General features: G+C 36.4%; 2 protein-coding genes and 1 long non-coding RNA gene across 3 annotated transcripts; 1 reads left to right on the forward strand and 2 right to left on the reverse strand.

Moving 5' to 3' along the window:
* Positions 1-3,517: 3,517 nt before the first annotated feature.
* Positions 3,518-5,938, reverse strand: LOC113111149 (red-sensitive opsin-like). Its single transcript, XM_026275647.1, has 6 exons — positions 5,713-5,938; positions 5,157-5,453; positions 4,878-5,046; positions 4,557-4,722; positions 4,222-4,461; positions 3,518-4,136 (listed from the first exon to the last, which is right to left on the reverse strand). Exons 1-6 carry the CDS (start codon positions 5,813-5,815, stop codon positions 4,038-4,040), a joined length of 1,074 nt encoding a protein of 357 aa, XP_026131432.1. The 5' UTR covers positions 5,816-5,938; the 3' UTR covers positions 3,518-4,037.
* A 1,263-nt stretch (positions 5,939-7,201) lies between these two features.
* LOC113111151 (uncharacterized) lies at positions 7,202-8,298 on the forward strand. The gene is made up of 3 exons (XR_003293265.1): positions 7,202-7,693; positions 7,949-7,982; positions 8,160-8,298. It is a non-coding gene; the product is annotated as an uncharacterized LOC113111151 (long non-coding RNA).
* A 91-nt stretch (positions 8,299-8,389) lies between these two features.
* On the reverse strand, positions 8,390-10,978 carry LOC113111150 (blue-sensitive opsin-like). The gene is made up of 5 exons (XM_026275648.1): positions 10,422-10,978; positions 10,143-10,311; positions 9,776-9,941; positions 8,817-9,056; positions 8,390-8,685 (listed from the first exon to the last, which is right to left on the reverse strand). The coding sequence occupies exons 1-5, from the start codon at positions 10,792-10,794 to the stop codon at positions 8,578-8,580; spliced, it is 1,056 nt and encodes a 351-aa protein (XP_026131433.1). The 5' UTR covers positions 10,795-10,978; the 3' UTR covers positions 8,390-8,577.
* Between the last annotated feature and the right edge of the window lie 5,201 nt (positions 10,979-16,179).

Genomic DNA, 16,179 nt, shown 5'->3' on the forward strand with positions numbered 1-16,179 from the left:
ATCATTTAAATTTTGCACTCAGTTTTTTTCCTTCTTCTCAAAAATCAGTGATACACAAATACACTCAACATTGTTTTAACCTAATGAGTTCCTTCATATAAGCTTCCTAGTAAAAGTCGTGACTTTACTGGCCAGTCCAGGTGAAATCCTCTATCCGCTTGATGTGGAATAGAGCTTATGTGGGATTACAAGATGTTACCTGGCTTCATGTGTTCTGCATCTTATTAAACCATTGCAAGATACATTTTAAAAAAAAGTTCAAGAAATTCAAAGTACAATAATCTTAAAAGTAAAAAAGTGAGTTTTTAATTGCTGAAGAGCATCATTTAAAGCATTTGATCTTTTATTTCTCTCTTCTTTGCTAATATAAAAATTCTTTACATGATTTTTGATCTGAGCTGATCCCTAACAGCAAGCAGAAATAATCAAGAGATGAGGGGGGGAAGAATACATTGAATGCACTTCTACTAACATTTTGTTAACACTTCAGACAACTGAAATATTGAAAGCAGGACAATGCATCATTTTGCTGCATGGTTCTTTTTCTTTAGAAAACAATTAAAAATATGATTTTTTTTTAAATAATTTGGGTATTGCTAGTACCCAAATTTCTTTAGGTCTTACCAAATGTTCAACATTTCCAAGAAACAGTAAACAGAGATTTTTTCATGAAATATGTAGTCAAGTCTATTCCAACTTTACTGGGCTCCTCAAATGGATCTGTGAACATATGAGACATTATTATACATATATATTATATATTATTATAATTATATATGATATTATATTATATATATTATCATCCACTTCTACTTATTCGTCATGTGTAGAAGTCCAGGTGTTTCCCGAAGATCAGATTTTGTGAAGTACCCTTGTGTTATTGCTGTCGGTATAGATGAAAACAGACTCCCCCGTTGTGCTGTTCCCTTGTTGTCTGGCAGCAAAGGCCACAATGGCCCACTCTGCCATTTCAAAAACCCTGGAGAAAATTTTACATTGAATCATGGTTACATTCTCATTAAATGCGACCAAAAATAGTAAATATTGCAGGTGTTGTACCTGTTAAAATTCTTGATGGCAAGTGGTTGGCTGTTCCTTTGCTTTTTATGTCTCCTTTTGTGTTAAAATCGCATTCATCAAACTGGCAGACTGGTGTCACATCCATCTACAGGAGTGCCCTTGCCATTCATCAAAGGGCACTCTTCTGGACTGTTGTTTGTGTTGCTCTGGACTTCAGTTCCCATCACCCCTTGCACTTATTAGTTAAATAAATAAATACATTTTTAGCAAACACTTTTATCCAAAGTGATTTTCAGTGCATTCAGGCTAACAATTTTTACCTAACATGTAATTAGTTAATCTAATTAATATTAACATGTAATTAGTTCTGATTGTTCCCAGCTTTGTGTCATTTATGGTGCTTTTTCACTACATCGTATGTCATGCTACAGCTCGGTACAGTTTTCCACTGGGTACAGTACCTGGTACCTGGTACTTTTTTTTAGTACCACCTTGACTGAGGTTCCCAGTGAACCGTGCCATTACCAAAACATGACGTGTAAACTCTGCTGATCATGGATTGGCCAGAGAGAATTGTCACTAACTACGCCACTGAACTGGCGACACAATCACAAAATAACTGCTACTCAGCCAACGAATGATCGAATGCAACTGTTTTGAATAAACACACCTTTTTTTAAAAACCAAGAGGTTTCTTTGTCTCTTGCGGAAGTACAGAAATTATTCTCGTTGATGGCAGAGGAGCAGATCTAGCGAGAGCTTGATGGGGCGATGTGGAATGAAACATTTTTTTAGGAGTCGTAGCGTTAGAGACGTCGCAACTATAATGTCATGTGTATAATCCCACCCACTCTAAAGCGATACTAAACCGTACTGAGCCGTGCTGAGCCGAGTCATACCAAGCAGTGGAAAAGTGCCATTAGTCTTATTAGTTCCCCTATTTATAACATGTTCTGTTAGCCAATGTGAGATGGAAGCACTTCAGACTCTGGATTATTGGGGTTTTGTTAACTAACTCTCTTTCCCGCAGTTTAGTGGTAACACCAGGTCAGTCTGAGCCCATTGCAGTGCCCCTGGAGATGCCAGAGTCCGCTGTAACTTCTCCAGAGAACAGTGAAGTTTCCCTATCTCTGACCGTAAACATACTGTGAGAAGGAGGAAGGCAGCTAAGTCTGCTCCTGTGGTCCCAAATCTGGTGGTCCTGCAGGACCTGACTCCTGTGGTCCCAATTCCAGTGATTGTGGAGGATCTGACTTCGGTGGTCCCGACTCTGGTGGTCCAGGAGGACCCGACTCCTGTGATCCTTAGTCCATTGGTCCTGAAGGACCCGACTCCAGTCTGCTCCAGTATGGGAGCCCTCATAATCCACTCCAGAGCCTGCTCCAGTTTGGGTGCCTTCAGAGTCCACTCCAGAGTTCGCTCCAGTCTGGAAGCTCTCCATGTCCACTCCAGAACCCGCTCCAGTCCAGGAGTCCCTGTAGGTGGGGGGAGTGAATGAACAGATCTCACTTCCACCCTCAATACCCATGGCTGAAGTGCCCTTGAGCAAGGCACTGAACCCCTAATTGCTCCCGGGCGCTGGGAAAAATAGCTGCCGACTGCTCCGTGTGTTCATGGTGTGTGTGTGTGTGTGTGTGTGTGTGTGTGTGTGTGCGCGCACTTGGATGGGTTAAATGCAGAGCACCAATTTCGAGTATGGGTTACCATACTTGCCAAATGTCACAAATTTCCATGCATGGTACATTTGCACCCATACAAACACGACACATGGATACCCAGAATTAAAAAGGTAAGACCTTATTTTGAGGTTAATCTTCCTTAGTTAAGAAGTGCTTTTTGTGTCACGATTTTCCAATTGAAATTGCTTAGCCCCTTTGGCTTAAACGGAGGAAATGCAATTGACTTGCTCTTACTTGCAGACTTCTTAGTGACTTTTAAGCTTTAGATCCTGTCTAGTAGCCTACAATAAAACATATTGAAATGAAAATGGATTTATTTTAAGTGGATTTTGTCTGGCTGTCTAAGGGATTTCAGTGCAATTGTTTTTTTTGTTTTTTTTCTTTGAAGTGAAACATGGGAAAACGTGTCAAATTTAAATAAACAAATTTGAAACAAGATAATGGACTCTATTCACATTTCAAGGTTTGGAACATAGAAGTATAATAGACCATAGCAAATATTATTCTTCCATTCACATTTAACTTCAGCTTCACAAGACAAATCCACTATTGGATTTCCAAGACTCTCCACAATAGGAAAAACATATAGAGATGGATTGTCACAAATAATTAGGATGACATATTTACAGTCACTTCCTCAGCAGCAGTAACATCCTATTAGCATGTTGACTAGTTATTGATTGATTTATTGATTGATTGATTGAAATTCAATTCCAGGGGAATATAATAAGTATAGTTAACATTAAATATTTAAATATAAAATATGATAATTTCAATTCTTGTAATATATCTAATAATGATAGACACAAAACAAAATATTTATTTTGCTGCTTTTTTATTTTCATCAAAGAAAAAATAGAACCATATTACATGCTGTACATGGGCAGTCATCTATCTATCAAACTTTTTTTTTGTCATTTTTGTTTTCTTGCAAGATGGCTACAAAATTAAACTTAATTCAGAATAGTACATTAAAATGAGGCGAAATATCTTTTCGCTGTTAGTTAATTCACACTGAATGTCACATTCCCACAATGAAGTGCTGTATATAGGTGCACAACCTTCTGAATAGCCAATGGACAAATGATTGTGTGACAAATGATTACCATAAAAACTGTAACATTGTTCCTGTGGATCTTAAGCCGCAGGGCCATTGAGAAAGTAATGTTAACACATACTGTCATGCAACAAGGTATTTCCCCATCACTCCAAGGAAAATATATGGAAGCAGAATCATCAAGATACGGTGAGGGTAAACAAGAAATATAAAAAGTCCCATTGTCATCTTTTTTTCCCATGTCTGAGTCAAGACGTTTCTTTTGAGATCTGGTGTGCAATTTATGCAGGAGCCACAGAGGACACTTCTGTCTTGGATGTAGACACCTCGGAACCATCATCTACCTTCTTTCCAAAGAGCTGCATGATGCATACACGGAACTGCAAAGAAATACAAATCAAGATTATTTTGCCAATTTTCTCAATGTGCTCAAGGTCTAAGCTCTGTTAAACAGCATTGACCTACCTGTCGGTTCATGAAGACATAAATAATGGGGTTGTAGATGGTGGCGCTCTTGGCAAAGTAGGCAGGCATGGCTGCTGCCAGTGGGTGGAAGGCATAGCCTGGGTTTGCAGCAGCAAAGCATGCAAAGAATGTGTATGGTCCCCAGCAAAAACAGTAGGCAAAGATCATGACAACCACCATTCTGGACACTTCCTTCTCTGCTTTCTGTGTGGACTCAGAATCCTTCTGCTGCTGGGCGACCTGTTGGAAAGAAATGACTTGTGCTTAGTGCTTTGTGCTTAGTGCCTTTTTACGAACTGGAAAAACTTCTGAAAGCATTCCAGGAGACAACTTACAGTACGAATGGCAAGCCACACAGCAATGTAGCAGAGAATGATAATGGCCAGAGGGATGATACAGCAGGTGATCATCAGGACAATCATGTAGGACTGGACACCGGGGTCCTCACTTCCGCTGAAGACATCAGGCCCACAGGAGGTCTTTAGACCATGAGGCCAGAATCTGTGAGAAGATAATGGATCAGAAGGTCCACATTTTAGCTTGTGTGGAACGTCTTACATGCTTGTCTTACCAGCCAAAGAATTAAATAATTTTATGTTGAATATACTCCAAGCTGTCAAATTACTTAATATAGATTATTTAATAATGGATTTTACCTGCTCCAGCCAAAGATGGGTGGTGCACACCAGATAGCAGACCAAACCCAGGAGAAGATGATACCAGCAGATGCCCATTTAGCATCAAACTTGACATTTCCAAATGGTTTGCAGACAACCACCCATCTTTCCCAAGAGATGACAGTCAAAGACCACAGACCAGCGATACCTGTTGATTGTGACGTTAAATACTATGAAAAACCTGACAAAGTTTCAACTTTGGTCCAATGCATTTTTAACTATAGTTGTGAACAATTATGTCTTTGGGCAGTAACTTACCACATACAGACACGGTGAAGCCTTCAAAAATACACATGGGGTGTCCGAGGATAAAGTAGCCAAAAAACTGGTTGGTGACACTGATGGTGCTGGCCAAAAGTGTCTCTGCTAGATCAGCTACAGCGAGGTTGACCAGGATCCAGTTAAGAGGGTGACGGAGCTTCTTAAATTTGGCTGTGGCCACCAGCACCAGGCCATTGGTGAAGGTCGACGCAACGACCACAAAGAACATCCACACTGTTGCTAGGTTGTACACCCATCGAGGAGCAATGTGGTAGTTGGGTCCCTCAAAGGGATCTGGAAATGAGAAATAAAGAGCAGTGTTATCACCTTGAAGGGATTCTCACTTAAAATCCATTACAACCAACTCTCATTTTTCTCATTTATCAGTTTGAAATTGTTCTTTGTCCTGTCTGTTCTTTCTGACTATAAAAAATTCCTTTACTACCACCATTTTGAAACAGATATTGCTCTATCATGTTAACAGAATATCTATGTTACTATAATAACTGTAATGTGTTGAGAAATAATACAGAAAAAAATGCTAAAGACTCACCCCTGGTGTTATTGCTGTTTGTATATACAAACATTGATTCCCTCGTCGTTTCATCTCCCCTTCGCCTAGCTGCGAAGATTGCATCTCCCCACTGCTCTGCCATTGTTGGCTGTTGTTGTGTAGCCCAAACCTGTAGTTACCTGGCTGCCGTAAAGGTCTGGGCCTTTAGGTTTGTACTATCTGCTGTCTCTGGCCGACTTGCACCGACAGACTTTGGGCTCCTGTCAAAGTGCTTTTATATGTGCTGTCTTACAGGGTGGAGAATTTTTGAGGTCAAAACAGGTATCAGGAGCAGAACCAAGACTCATTCATTAGGCTTACAGGAGGTCTAAGCTACTGTTCCTTCCTAGGATTGTTGAAGCCATCAAAGGTAAACCAAAACAGTGTACGGTGACATTTGGCATGACCGAGCCTGGAGTGATTATAAGGTGACAGCGCCCTTTGATGCTTTCTAAGTTTTAAATTTAGGTCACAGATCACTTTTGCCCTTGACTCAAGCTTGCCCTTGACAAGAATGACTTTTATTAAACATGCATTAGAAAATTATTGCAAGTAAAAACAGTTTGCATTTTCTGAAAAAAAAAAAAACAGCATTAGAGTGCTCTGGCTTGTAAAATATCAGATTCCTTTCTGATGTGCAGTATAACTCTGAATTTTAGGTTTAAAAAAATGCATAGAAAGGTTCCATTATGGATTTTACAATGGCCCCTGCTTCCTACTGCAGGAGTAAAGAATCTTTAGATTATTTTAAGTTGTAGATTGTACTAATTGGAGCATTGCACAAATACTGCTCACTTGCACATTCATTCCTTATATACTGCATAGTTACATAGAATCTATTACGTAGCTTCTATTCTATTCCACACTCACATGCACGCAAACACACATGCAACATTCAGCACAAAAAGGTTTAGGTGTATGTGTTCTAAGGATATTAATATCATTGAAGAAGCAAGATTTTAGGCCATTTCAATGCTGCAGGTTCACCTGCAAGTCATAAATAATGTTAAACTGACTGCACAACTTTGCTGAATACTTATATTTAAGTCTTAATAAAGGACATGATAATATTCTCAATGATATCAGTGTCATTGTATACTCAGTTCCACACAGTTTATGCCCAGCAACTCTTAATCATTAATCTTTCATGCCAATTAAAAACAACTTCAACAATCATAATCATCATCTTTTGTGCAGGGTAACTGTAAGTCAGACATCTAGGTTACACTCCAAGTCCAAATCAGCTTACTGGGACAACTGGGGTACCCAGGTACCCTCCACACAGGATCCTAATTAGTACTGACAAGGATGCAGCCCAAACCTTCCTAATCCCACTGGATTGATAGTTCAGTTTAGGGAAAGCAGGGTTTATCTGAAAATCTTGATGAGGTCAGTTTTAATCTCTCCCGGTTTCTGACGATAGACGTTTTCTTTTTTTTTTCATTTATCTGCTTCTCCTTCTATTGTGGCAAAGTGGAGCAGGAGGAAGTGAACACTTGGATGAGGATGAGGATGGAGCCAACACAAAGAAAAGAGCAGTCTGTAAACTCTTTTTTTACTCTACCAGTTGTTTCGTTGTTGTTAAGGATTGTACCGATATGTATGTTATTTAGATCAGGTATTTTTTCCATTATGATCTTTTATACTTTCTTTAAAAGTGAACTTAATGGAATTAATATATGTGCTTTGGTGGGATTAAGAATCAATGGTCACTATTGTGATGTTTTATTGAGATCACAGTGTAAATCATATATTCAGAGATGTAGTTGAAAAGGATGTTTTTCAGAAACAGATGGATCAGAAAGTTTCATGGGACAGCACACAGTCAGTCGTATGTCTGGAATTCCGCTAGTTCTGAACTATTCGTGATTGGAAAAAGTTCACTACTAGCAGAACTCGAATATACAACTGAATTCTCAACGAAAGCTCAAGAATAGTTTGGTCCTACATGGCCTGCCATTGGACAACTGCTGTATTCACGGTACATAGTGCTGAATGTGTATTTAAAAAAAATACATTTGACTGAAATTAATCCATATGATAGATGTTAATCTAACATGGGCAAAACTTTGCTTTTCCTGCTCACTGTTTCTCTAACATCATTTGTGGTTTAATTTCTAGATAAACTACCAAGTTGATCTTGCTCTTGATTTGATTGTGTCAGACTGATTTGAAAACTGAAAAAAAAACAACGAACTTAACATTGTTTCTTTGCACTTTTCTCTTGATTTGGAAGTGATCTACTTATTGGATGAAGGATGAAGATTAAGGTGAGTAAGCATGCATACGCAAATCAATGACGTGAGCAATGACATTTCTAAAGAGACATCGAAAACCACTGTGCATAAATTCTCATGATTAATTATTAATGCAATAATTAAAAATCATTAAATATTAGTGCAGCAATTTAATGCAAAGATAATACTGTGTCTGACTTTGTTTTTCAGACCATCCTTGGATGTGTTACTCCATTACTCATAACCGAAGCACTACGGACTTGATTACAATCAGACATATAAGACACTTCCCTGTTTTCATGTTTAGTTGTGGTAAAATGGTGTGCTTACTACATCAATCTGTTTAAAACAGGAAGAAATGTAATAAATTTAATATATATAAACCTTTGTACATCACTGCTCTTCAACTGATACATTTAACAACAAAATTCTTTTTTTCATTGCATTTATTGTAAATTTTTAATGATAACACTGAACTTATACTAATTCTACTGGTTCAGCAAGCCAAGATAAAGTTACAAAAATGTTGACATTAAAAGCAAGAATTCCTATTGTGTCTGTTTATTATTTACAATCGTTGTAAAATTGTTTTTCACTGCCACAGTATGAGGTTACATTGAAAATAGGTTTATTTCTCTGGTGCAACGGAGGAGACCTGGGTGACCTGAGATGAAGTAGAGGCCTCATCTTCCTCAATATTTTTGCCACAGACCATCTTCATCATACAGGAACGGAACTGGGTTTCAAAAGAAAAGAACAGAACATGTTACTTGTAAGTGATAGTTATGCCATGTGAACATGTGGTACTGTTGTCCTGTGTGGAAAAACTACAGCAATACTTAAAATACTTAGCACATCATTTCATACCTGTTTGTTCATTAAGACGTAGATGACAGGGTTATACACTGTAGAGGCTTTGGAAAGGCAGGATGGTATGGTTGCCATTCTCAGATCAAATTCTTCACCACGGTGGGAAACTATCCAGAGAGAAAAGCTAGCATATGGTGCCCAGCATACCAAGAAGCCTAACACCATCACCACCACCATCTTCGTCACCTCCCTCTCTGCCTTCTGGGTCGAAGCTGAATCTGCTTGAGCTTTTGCTGCCTGATAGAACAAACAAGGGATTTTTGAGCACCTGGCAACATGACCAGCACTATAATAATCTATGTACAGTCTCCATCTAGTGTTAATCCAAAAGCATTAAAGAGTGTGGCAGAGCAAGGAAACAAATGTGTCATTTGTTCATGTAAGAAATACATATTAACGGAGCCCAGCATATGACATGCTAGAAAAAAATTGATAAATTCTGTGCACGATTTACTCATTTGTTCTCTCGAATAATACATTTTGTGCACAATTTAGCAAATCGAATGAAATAATTAGTAAATTGTGTGCACAATTCATAAATCAAGGGAACAAAATAGTAAATCATGCACACGATTTAGCCTACTATTTTTTTCCGCATGACATGTGCGAGGCTCCCTACATAATAAATGGTATTTTATCTGTATTTAGTGTTAGTATGTACCCTGACTTTATTAAAACATTAAACTTTATCATTTGAATGATCATGTGGCTGAAGTTTTCCAATTGAAAAAAAGAACAGAGATCAACTGAAAATAATATGGTTTTGTGGTCTTATTATTTATTAAAATAAATTTATTTTTTTGTATTTTTATAAAAAAAAAAAAAAAAAAATGAAAAACATTGTTGTTCTATAAAATTCCTCTACCTCACTAAAACTTTTACTCTTTTCTCGAAACATTTCATTAAAATAATTAATTCTGGGGCAGCTTTCAATGAGAAATAGAAATTGTACTCACTAATTTGAGTGTGATGAGTAGTTGGCCATAACAGAACACGATGGTGCCGAAAGGAACAGCAAAGCAGAAGCAGAACAAAAACATGACGTAGGATTCGTTGTTGTATTTGTTGTTAGTGGTATACCAGTCAGGTCCACAGGAGCACTGCAAACCTTCAGGTATGTACCTGGAAGAGAGGTCTTGGTGAAATTGATGCTACAGACAGCTCCACACAGCTGAATTATAATCAGATTGAGAATTTCACTTCTAGACTTGAACTAGCTGTTAAGGAGTGGAGCAAAATGATGTTGGTTTTCCTTCTTCAGGTTAAGTGGAGGGAGGCGCTGTGGCTTTGTTTTTATTAGTGTTTTATGAGCAGTGGACTTACCGGCTCCAGCCAAACAGTGGAGGGAGTGAAGCTGCCAATGCACTTATCCAAGGAAGTATGCAGCCAGCTATGGCATGAGGGGTCTTGAAGGTAAAGTTCCCAAGGGGTTTGCAAATGACCAGCCACCTTTCAAAAGCCACTACAGCAAGAGACCACAAACCCACCATTCCTGCAAAAACAGAAAAACAGTTTACTGAAACTATCTGTGAACTACAATGGACTAAAGAAGCTTTAAACACATAAGCTTTTTAAATAATGTCGATGCTTGTTGCATTTTACCTCCGAGCGTTGCAAGGAAGCCCTCTATTTTACATGCTGTCGCCCCAAAGATAAAGTACCTATTAAAGAAGGAGTAGAATGATAACGGGGAACCAAAAATGGCCACGAACAGGTTGGCAATGGAAAGGTTCACAAGAATATAGTTAAGGTGAGATCGGAGTTTCTTGAATTGAATTGTGCAAAGGATGGTAAGGATGTTGATTGAAGCCCCTCCGATGAAAATGAAGAACATAAAGACAGACATGGCCATGAATATGCCTTGGTTTCCCAGGTGGTCCTGGGGGACCAAAAAAGGGCTGTAGGCTGAGAGGTTGTTGATATCTAAAGGGATGGGGATGTAGAAGTCCTCGTGAAACTCTGGTACTTGCTTCATCTTGCTTGAAACTTGCAACCACTCCACCGAGAACGCTATAACAGCTTAAAGCTTTAATCAGTTGTGTTATTTTCTTCGCAGATTACTGCAGCATCGCAAAAAAAATAAAGTCTAACCCGTATCGATGTAAATTCTCTCTTCGTTGATGACAAGATGAAGCCTCCCTCGATCGATTTCCAAGTGATCCGTCTTTTATAAGGATTCAAAAGATTCCTTTTCGCTCCTCCCAAATGGTCTTAATGGAAGGATTTGTGTTTGCTGTCATCTACAAAACACACAGGCTCTTGTGCACACACACACAAAACTACATCTGTGTATTGCAAGACACACAATTCACATAATCTCATTTCCAAAACCTGGTTAATTCGGATCATCCCTTTCACCCTGCAGTGGTTCTGTGTTAGCGATGGCAGGTAATCTGCTGCACAGTGCAGATAATTCAACTAATGACTTGCAGTTAACCCGTCTTTAATCTGCTTCCCATCGTATTATCTCCAGCTTTGAGCATGGAATCACAGCCTTTGTGAAGAGCCTCAAATACCTGACAGCTCAAATGCCCTTGACACTCATCTGTAGAGCATTCTTGTGTCAGAGCCATTAAATGAACTTCAGTTTATATTTTACACCCATAAGCTACATAAGCAAAATCTAAGCAAAGAAAAAAAAAAGATAATGTGAAATGCAGTGAAAACCTTGCTTGTCAGCACACTGCATCACACAGAAATAATGATGAATTGTCAGTAATGACTTCACAGACACATCATTCGATTGTATTGTTGATGTTCATGACTGTTCATTATTTTAAGTTATTTCTTGTTCTGTATTTTGATTAGACAACCTTAGACTGCTTTATGAAAGTTGAATATGATTTTATAATTATTCATTTGTTGTATTAATTAAAGTCAGTAAATCCAGTGCATCCACTGTAAATGACATCAAATGTGCTAATGACACAGGTACACATTTTTCATCAAAAAAAATACTCTTAATAAGGTTAATAATCACACTAAACGTGAATGTTACACAAATATAGTATTACATAAGACTATATAAACCTATACACTGTAAAACATTATATTATCAGTAAGTCACGGCAACTTATGTTTTTATCACAATTATTATTTTTTTTTACATTTTATTGGTTTAATGTAATTTAAGTTGAAAAGACTTGTACAACAAAGTTTATTAGACTTCAGTTATGGCAGCAACTACTCTGAAATAGACTGATTTTTTTTTTACAGATTTACAAGATGGAGTAGTCATGGAATAAAGCCAAGGTTTATCTGTACCTTATTGGTTTTGTTGCTCCAATGAGATAATGAGAAACAAACCTTAATTTGTTTAGAGCAGCCACTTTAAGACAGACTGGTAAAGCAATTTAAAACTTGAACATAACACAATTTAAGGTTTGTATAATTGCTCATTGACAACATCAAAACAGAATTGTTTGATAAAAATTAATAATTGTATATATTTAAATAACATTGTTTAATTATTAAAAGACAACTTGATAAGTACAACTCTTCATAATTACAATTTGAAAATGCACACTGTTCACCCTTTGGAAAAATGGAGTTGCTGTGTGTGTTAATAATGCAAATAAATAAATGAAACATCAAATGTTTCATTCAAATGTAATTGCAATGTGAGGCGTCACTTTAAGTTATAAATAATATTGTAACGGTTTTCATATAACTGCAGCTTGTGCACGTGGCATTAAAATGCAATAAATTGCACACAATCCGTTAAGCAGGCACAGTCATATTGTGTCATCCTGTGAAAAGTTACCGCGTGAGCAAAGAGTGGGATTTGAGTCAGAGTCTTCTGGCTTATAATACCCCTCTGAGCTAATCACTCCCTGAAAAGTAAACAGCAGATTTCCCATATACCATGAGGCAAAAATTCCCAACTACACATTCAACACCAGTATATTTACCCACTACAAATGTTAAACATACTTATTATGTTTCAGTATTTCTAGTGCCACATAAGCTTACATGAAAGTCATCTGAAAAGTAGAAAACTTAAGTTGCTCAAAAAAAGTAACAATAAGTAAGAAAGAAAGGCATATATGTAGGTTAAGGGTGAATATAAGGTGTATTAGCCACAAAATGTCATTATCATGTCAAAATTATCATGGTCTTAAAATCATTCTCATTTCCATATCATCAAAATCTCAGCAAATGAGCCTTTTTACTGCCCATTTTGTCACCCTACGTGGTCAAAGCTCTGCCCCCTCCCTCTTCTTCTGTTTTAATCTCTGGTCTTCCTCACCACTATGACCCATATGAGGATCTGTTTAGTGGCTTAGGACTAATTATTGACTTGTGCTAAGGCTCTTAACCACCACAGTCAGTGTCGAGCAGTTAAGAGGGGTGCTTGAGGTAAAGACACCTGTTAGTGCGTCACAGTTATCTCCGGCCTATTAACCTGCTTCAGAGCTGAGTTTGTGTCAGTATGTCTACAGCCAGATTATAGTTTTATTCACCAGTCTTAGTGATTAATATTAACAAGTGAAAATGCAATAACAAAACCAGAAGCAAACACAAACTGTATAAATCACAAGTTCAAAGTTAAAATTTATTTCTAAACCACCGAATAAAACAACTCTGACCACAGTGCTGTACAAACAGTAACACATTTTGGACCATCTGCAGTCTGTCTAAAACTTTATTTTGAGCACCATAATATACCGAATTGCAGTAGTCTAAGTCATTAATTACATTTTCCAAATATTTCTAGGATAAAAAAGGATTAAAGGGTTAGTTCACCAGAAAATTAACCCATAAATGACTCACTCTCAAGTCATCATAGGTGTATTGTCTATGACTTTCTTCAGACGAATCCAGTCTGAGTTATATTAAAAATTATCGTTGATTTTTTAAGCTGTTTCATTGCACTCAGCAGGTGTTGAAGGCATCAGTCCAAAAGAAGTTAAATAAAAAGTGCCTATCCTTCATAAAAAAAAAAAGTGTCTCATACAGCTCCGGGGGGTGAACAAAGTCCTCCTTTAGTGAACTGATGTGTTTTAATAACCATATTTAAAACTCAATAATCAGTTTAATCTAGTTTGCACTCACTGTTGTACATTTTGGCTGAACTAACCCTTTAATCTTAGAGATCATCCTCAATTTGAAAATACTCTTTCTGAAGACTTAATTTATCTGCTTGTCAAATTCCCCAATTTTTTTATTTGATGTTTCCGAACGGGGCTCAGGGGACCCAGCTTATTTTGAATTGTGTTAGAAAATAATGCTCTGAATATTGAAGTTTCGTCTTATTTGATGTAATTACATTATATTAATTATTATAAATCCAAGGTAATGTTGTATTTAAAAAAGTAAAAACATTGACATTCAACAATCAACATTAAAAGAAATGTTGCCAATACATTTATGAGCATTTAATAAGGTTAAGTATTAGGAAATACAATAACTTTAATCAATGTTAATAAAGAAAGATATTTAAAATTGTTACAAACTTGCATATCATTTAAAAAGAAAAAATGAATAATAGCTTGCTCAATTTTTTTTCTATTCTATCTGTTTTCTTTTTATTTATTATATTATTTAAAAACCCCTTGCTACATGTACTGTGTTATGCTAAAAGAGACTTGTTATAGCACTTCTATATATAATTGCTCTTTTTTTTTTTTTTGATTGCTTCCATTGTCCTCATTTGTAAGTTGCTTTGGATAAAAGTGTCTGCTAAATGAATAAATGTAAATATGTAACAAGAATGGCTGAGTTTGTAAAAATGAAACTGACTGAGGTTTGAGCAGCTGGGTTTAAATATAATGCTGTTATATAATCACTTTGGGTGAAAGGAAGTGTTTACAGAGGATTAATGGTTTTCTCTTTTCTGCTACATCCTGTATCTGACTATGTGCTAAAGCACCTTGCGTGATACCTTAATTGTTTAATCTAATCAAAATAGACACCAGTACTTAATTTCACTGTTCCGGTAGTTCAACAAGCTGTATAATTTACGTGCAACCTTACATAGATATTTGGTAACATTTGTGTCATTCATTAACATCAGTCAACCAACAATGAACAATATTTATCCAGCATTTATTCAACATTCATTAAACATAATGTTAAAAAAGTAGATGATTACAATAATAATGATTTTTTTTTATGAAGTTTTGATTGAAATCAACTTTCTTAGATTATAATTTGTCCCATTGCAGTCAGAGAGATTTGGCTCTACTATGATCAGATTCAGAGAAAAGTGACTGTATTGATCTCTATAGCATGACATAACATACGTATTGATTAAGAATAAAATTCACATCTAGACAAAACATGGAATTTTCCATTACTTGTGTGATGGATTTTAGTGAAATGGATCAGGGCAAAGACCGAAGGATCACAGTGATTAACGTTGACAACGCAACACGACCAGAAGAGGGAGGAGTCTACTACAAAGTTAATGATCACAAGCCTCTTTATAAGGCATCTGAAACACAGTTGCAGTTGCAATGCAACCTTGAGAATTGCAAACACACACTGTGAAGGTATTACAGAATGGTTATCGCTATTGTTTATTCTCAATTTATAAAATAAACACAATAATGAAAACCAGCAGAAACTATATATACTATGTTGTAGCTAGATACAACTAAATATTATGCTATGTTTCTTTTTAGTTATAAAGCATTGGTGAAAAGATTATTTTTAGAGCATCAGTAGTTCTCCAATGTGTTTAATCCGATTCCATAAGTACATTAGTACAGGGACGCATACAATTTGAACTGATTGCTTTACTTTTGATGGATAATCAACAGAAAAGTTTGTATTTAGAGCCTCTGGAATACCACAGTTGCCTGTAGAAAAGACAAACAAAATGAGACAAATGAAATGTCTTTAATATCTAAATGGATTAAATGGAGAATAAAAGGAGAAAAGACCCTGGTAATGTTTCAGAAAATATTTTGTCAATGTCACAAACTCTGCACCTCACACTTGCCAATATCTATGCATTTCTTTAATAATAATAATAATAATAATAATTATAAAAAATGTTTATTATTTCCTATCACCTACTGCCTGTAAAACTTTGTCAACTACAATGTATTTATTATTCAGTATTATGCTAATAATCGAGCAGAATGCAGAAACAATGTGTATTGAAAATTAAGAGATGCTACAGTGCCACCTAGCATAAAAAACTGAAATAACTAAGAAACAGACAGTAAGTATACGTAGTTGTAATTAAGTTTCTTACTTACTACTATATATAATTAGTAATTAGTATAGATAATTAAAAAATATTTAAAACAAAAATAGAAATTAAATAGAATTGGATCATGTTAAGCTATACAGTGTAACTATATATATTAGCCTACTGAACAGAATGGAAATTGCAAACAGTAATCTACCC

This window comes from Carassius auratus, chromosome 11 (genome assembly GCF_003368295.1).
Source record: "Carassius auratus strain Wakin chromosome 11, ASM336829v1, whole genome shotgun sequence".
Classification (NCBI taxonomy): domain Eukaryota; kingdom Metazoa; phylum Chordata; class Actinopteri; order Cypriniformes; family Cyprinidae; genus Carassius; species Carassius auratus.

Bases quoted from the DNA above. Each gene is read 5' to 3' on its own strand.
- LOC113111149 (XM_026275647.1), bottom strand. From the start codon at position 5,815: ATGGCAGAGCAGTGGGGAGATGCAATCTTCGCAGCTAGGCGAAGGGGA. The intron at 4,723-4,877 runs GTAAAATCCATT...ATCTTCTCACAG, and splicing joins CCCATCTTTGGCTGGAGCAG to ATTCTGGCCTCATGGTCTAA. The intron at 4,462-4,556 runs GTAAGTTGTCTC...TCTTTCCAACAG, and splicing joins TGTGGCTTGCCATTCGTACT to GTCGCCCAGCAGCAGAAGGA.
- LOC113111150 (XM_026275648.1), bottom strand. From the start codon at position 10,794: ATGAAGCAAGTACCAGAGTTTCACGAGGACTTCTACATCCCCATCCCT. The intron at 9,942-10,142 runs GTAAGTCCACTG...CCTCTCTTCCAG, and splicing joins CCACTGTTTGGCTGGAGCCG to GTACATACCTGAAGGTTTGC. The intron at 8,686-8,816 runs GTATGAAATGAT...TTTGAAACCCAG, and splicing joins ACGTCTTAATGAACAAACAG to TTCCGTTCCTGTATGATGAA.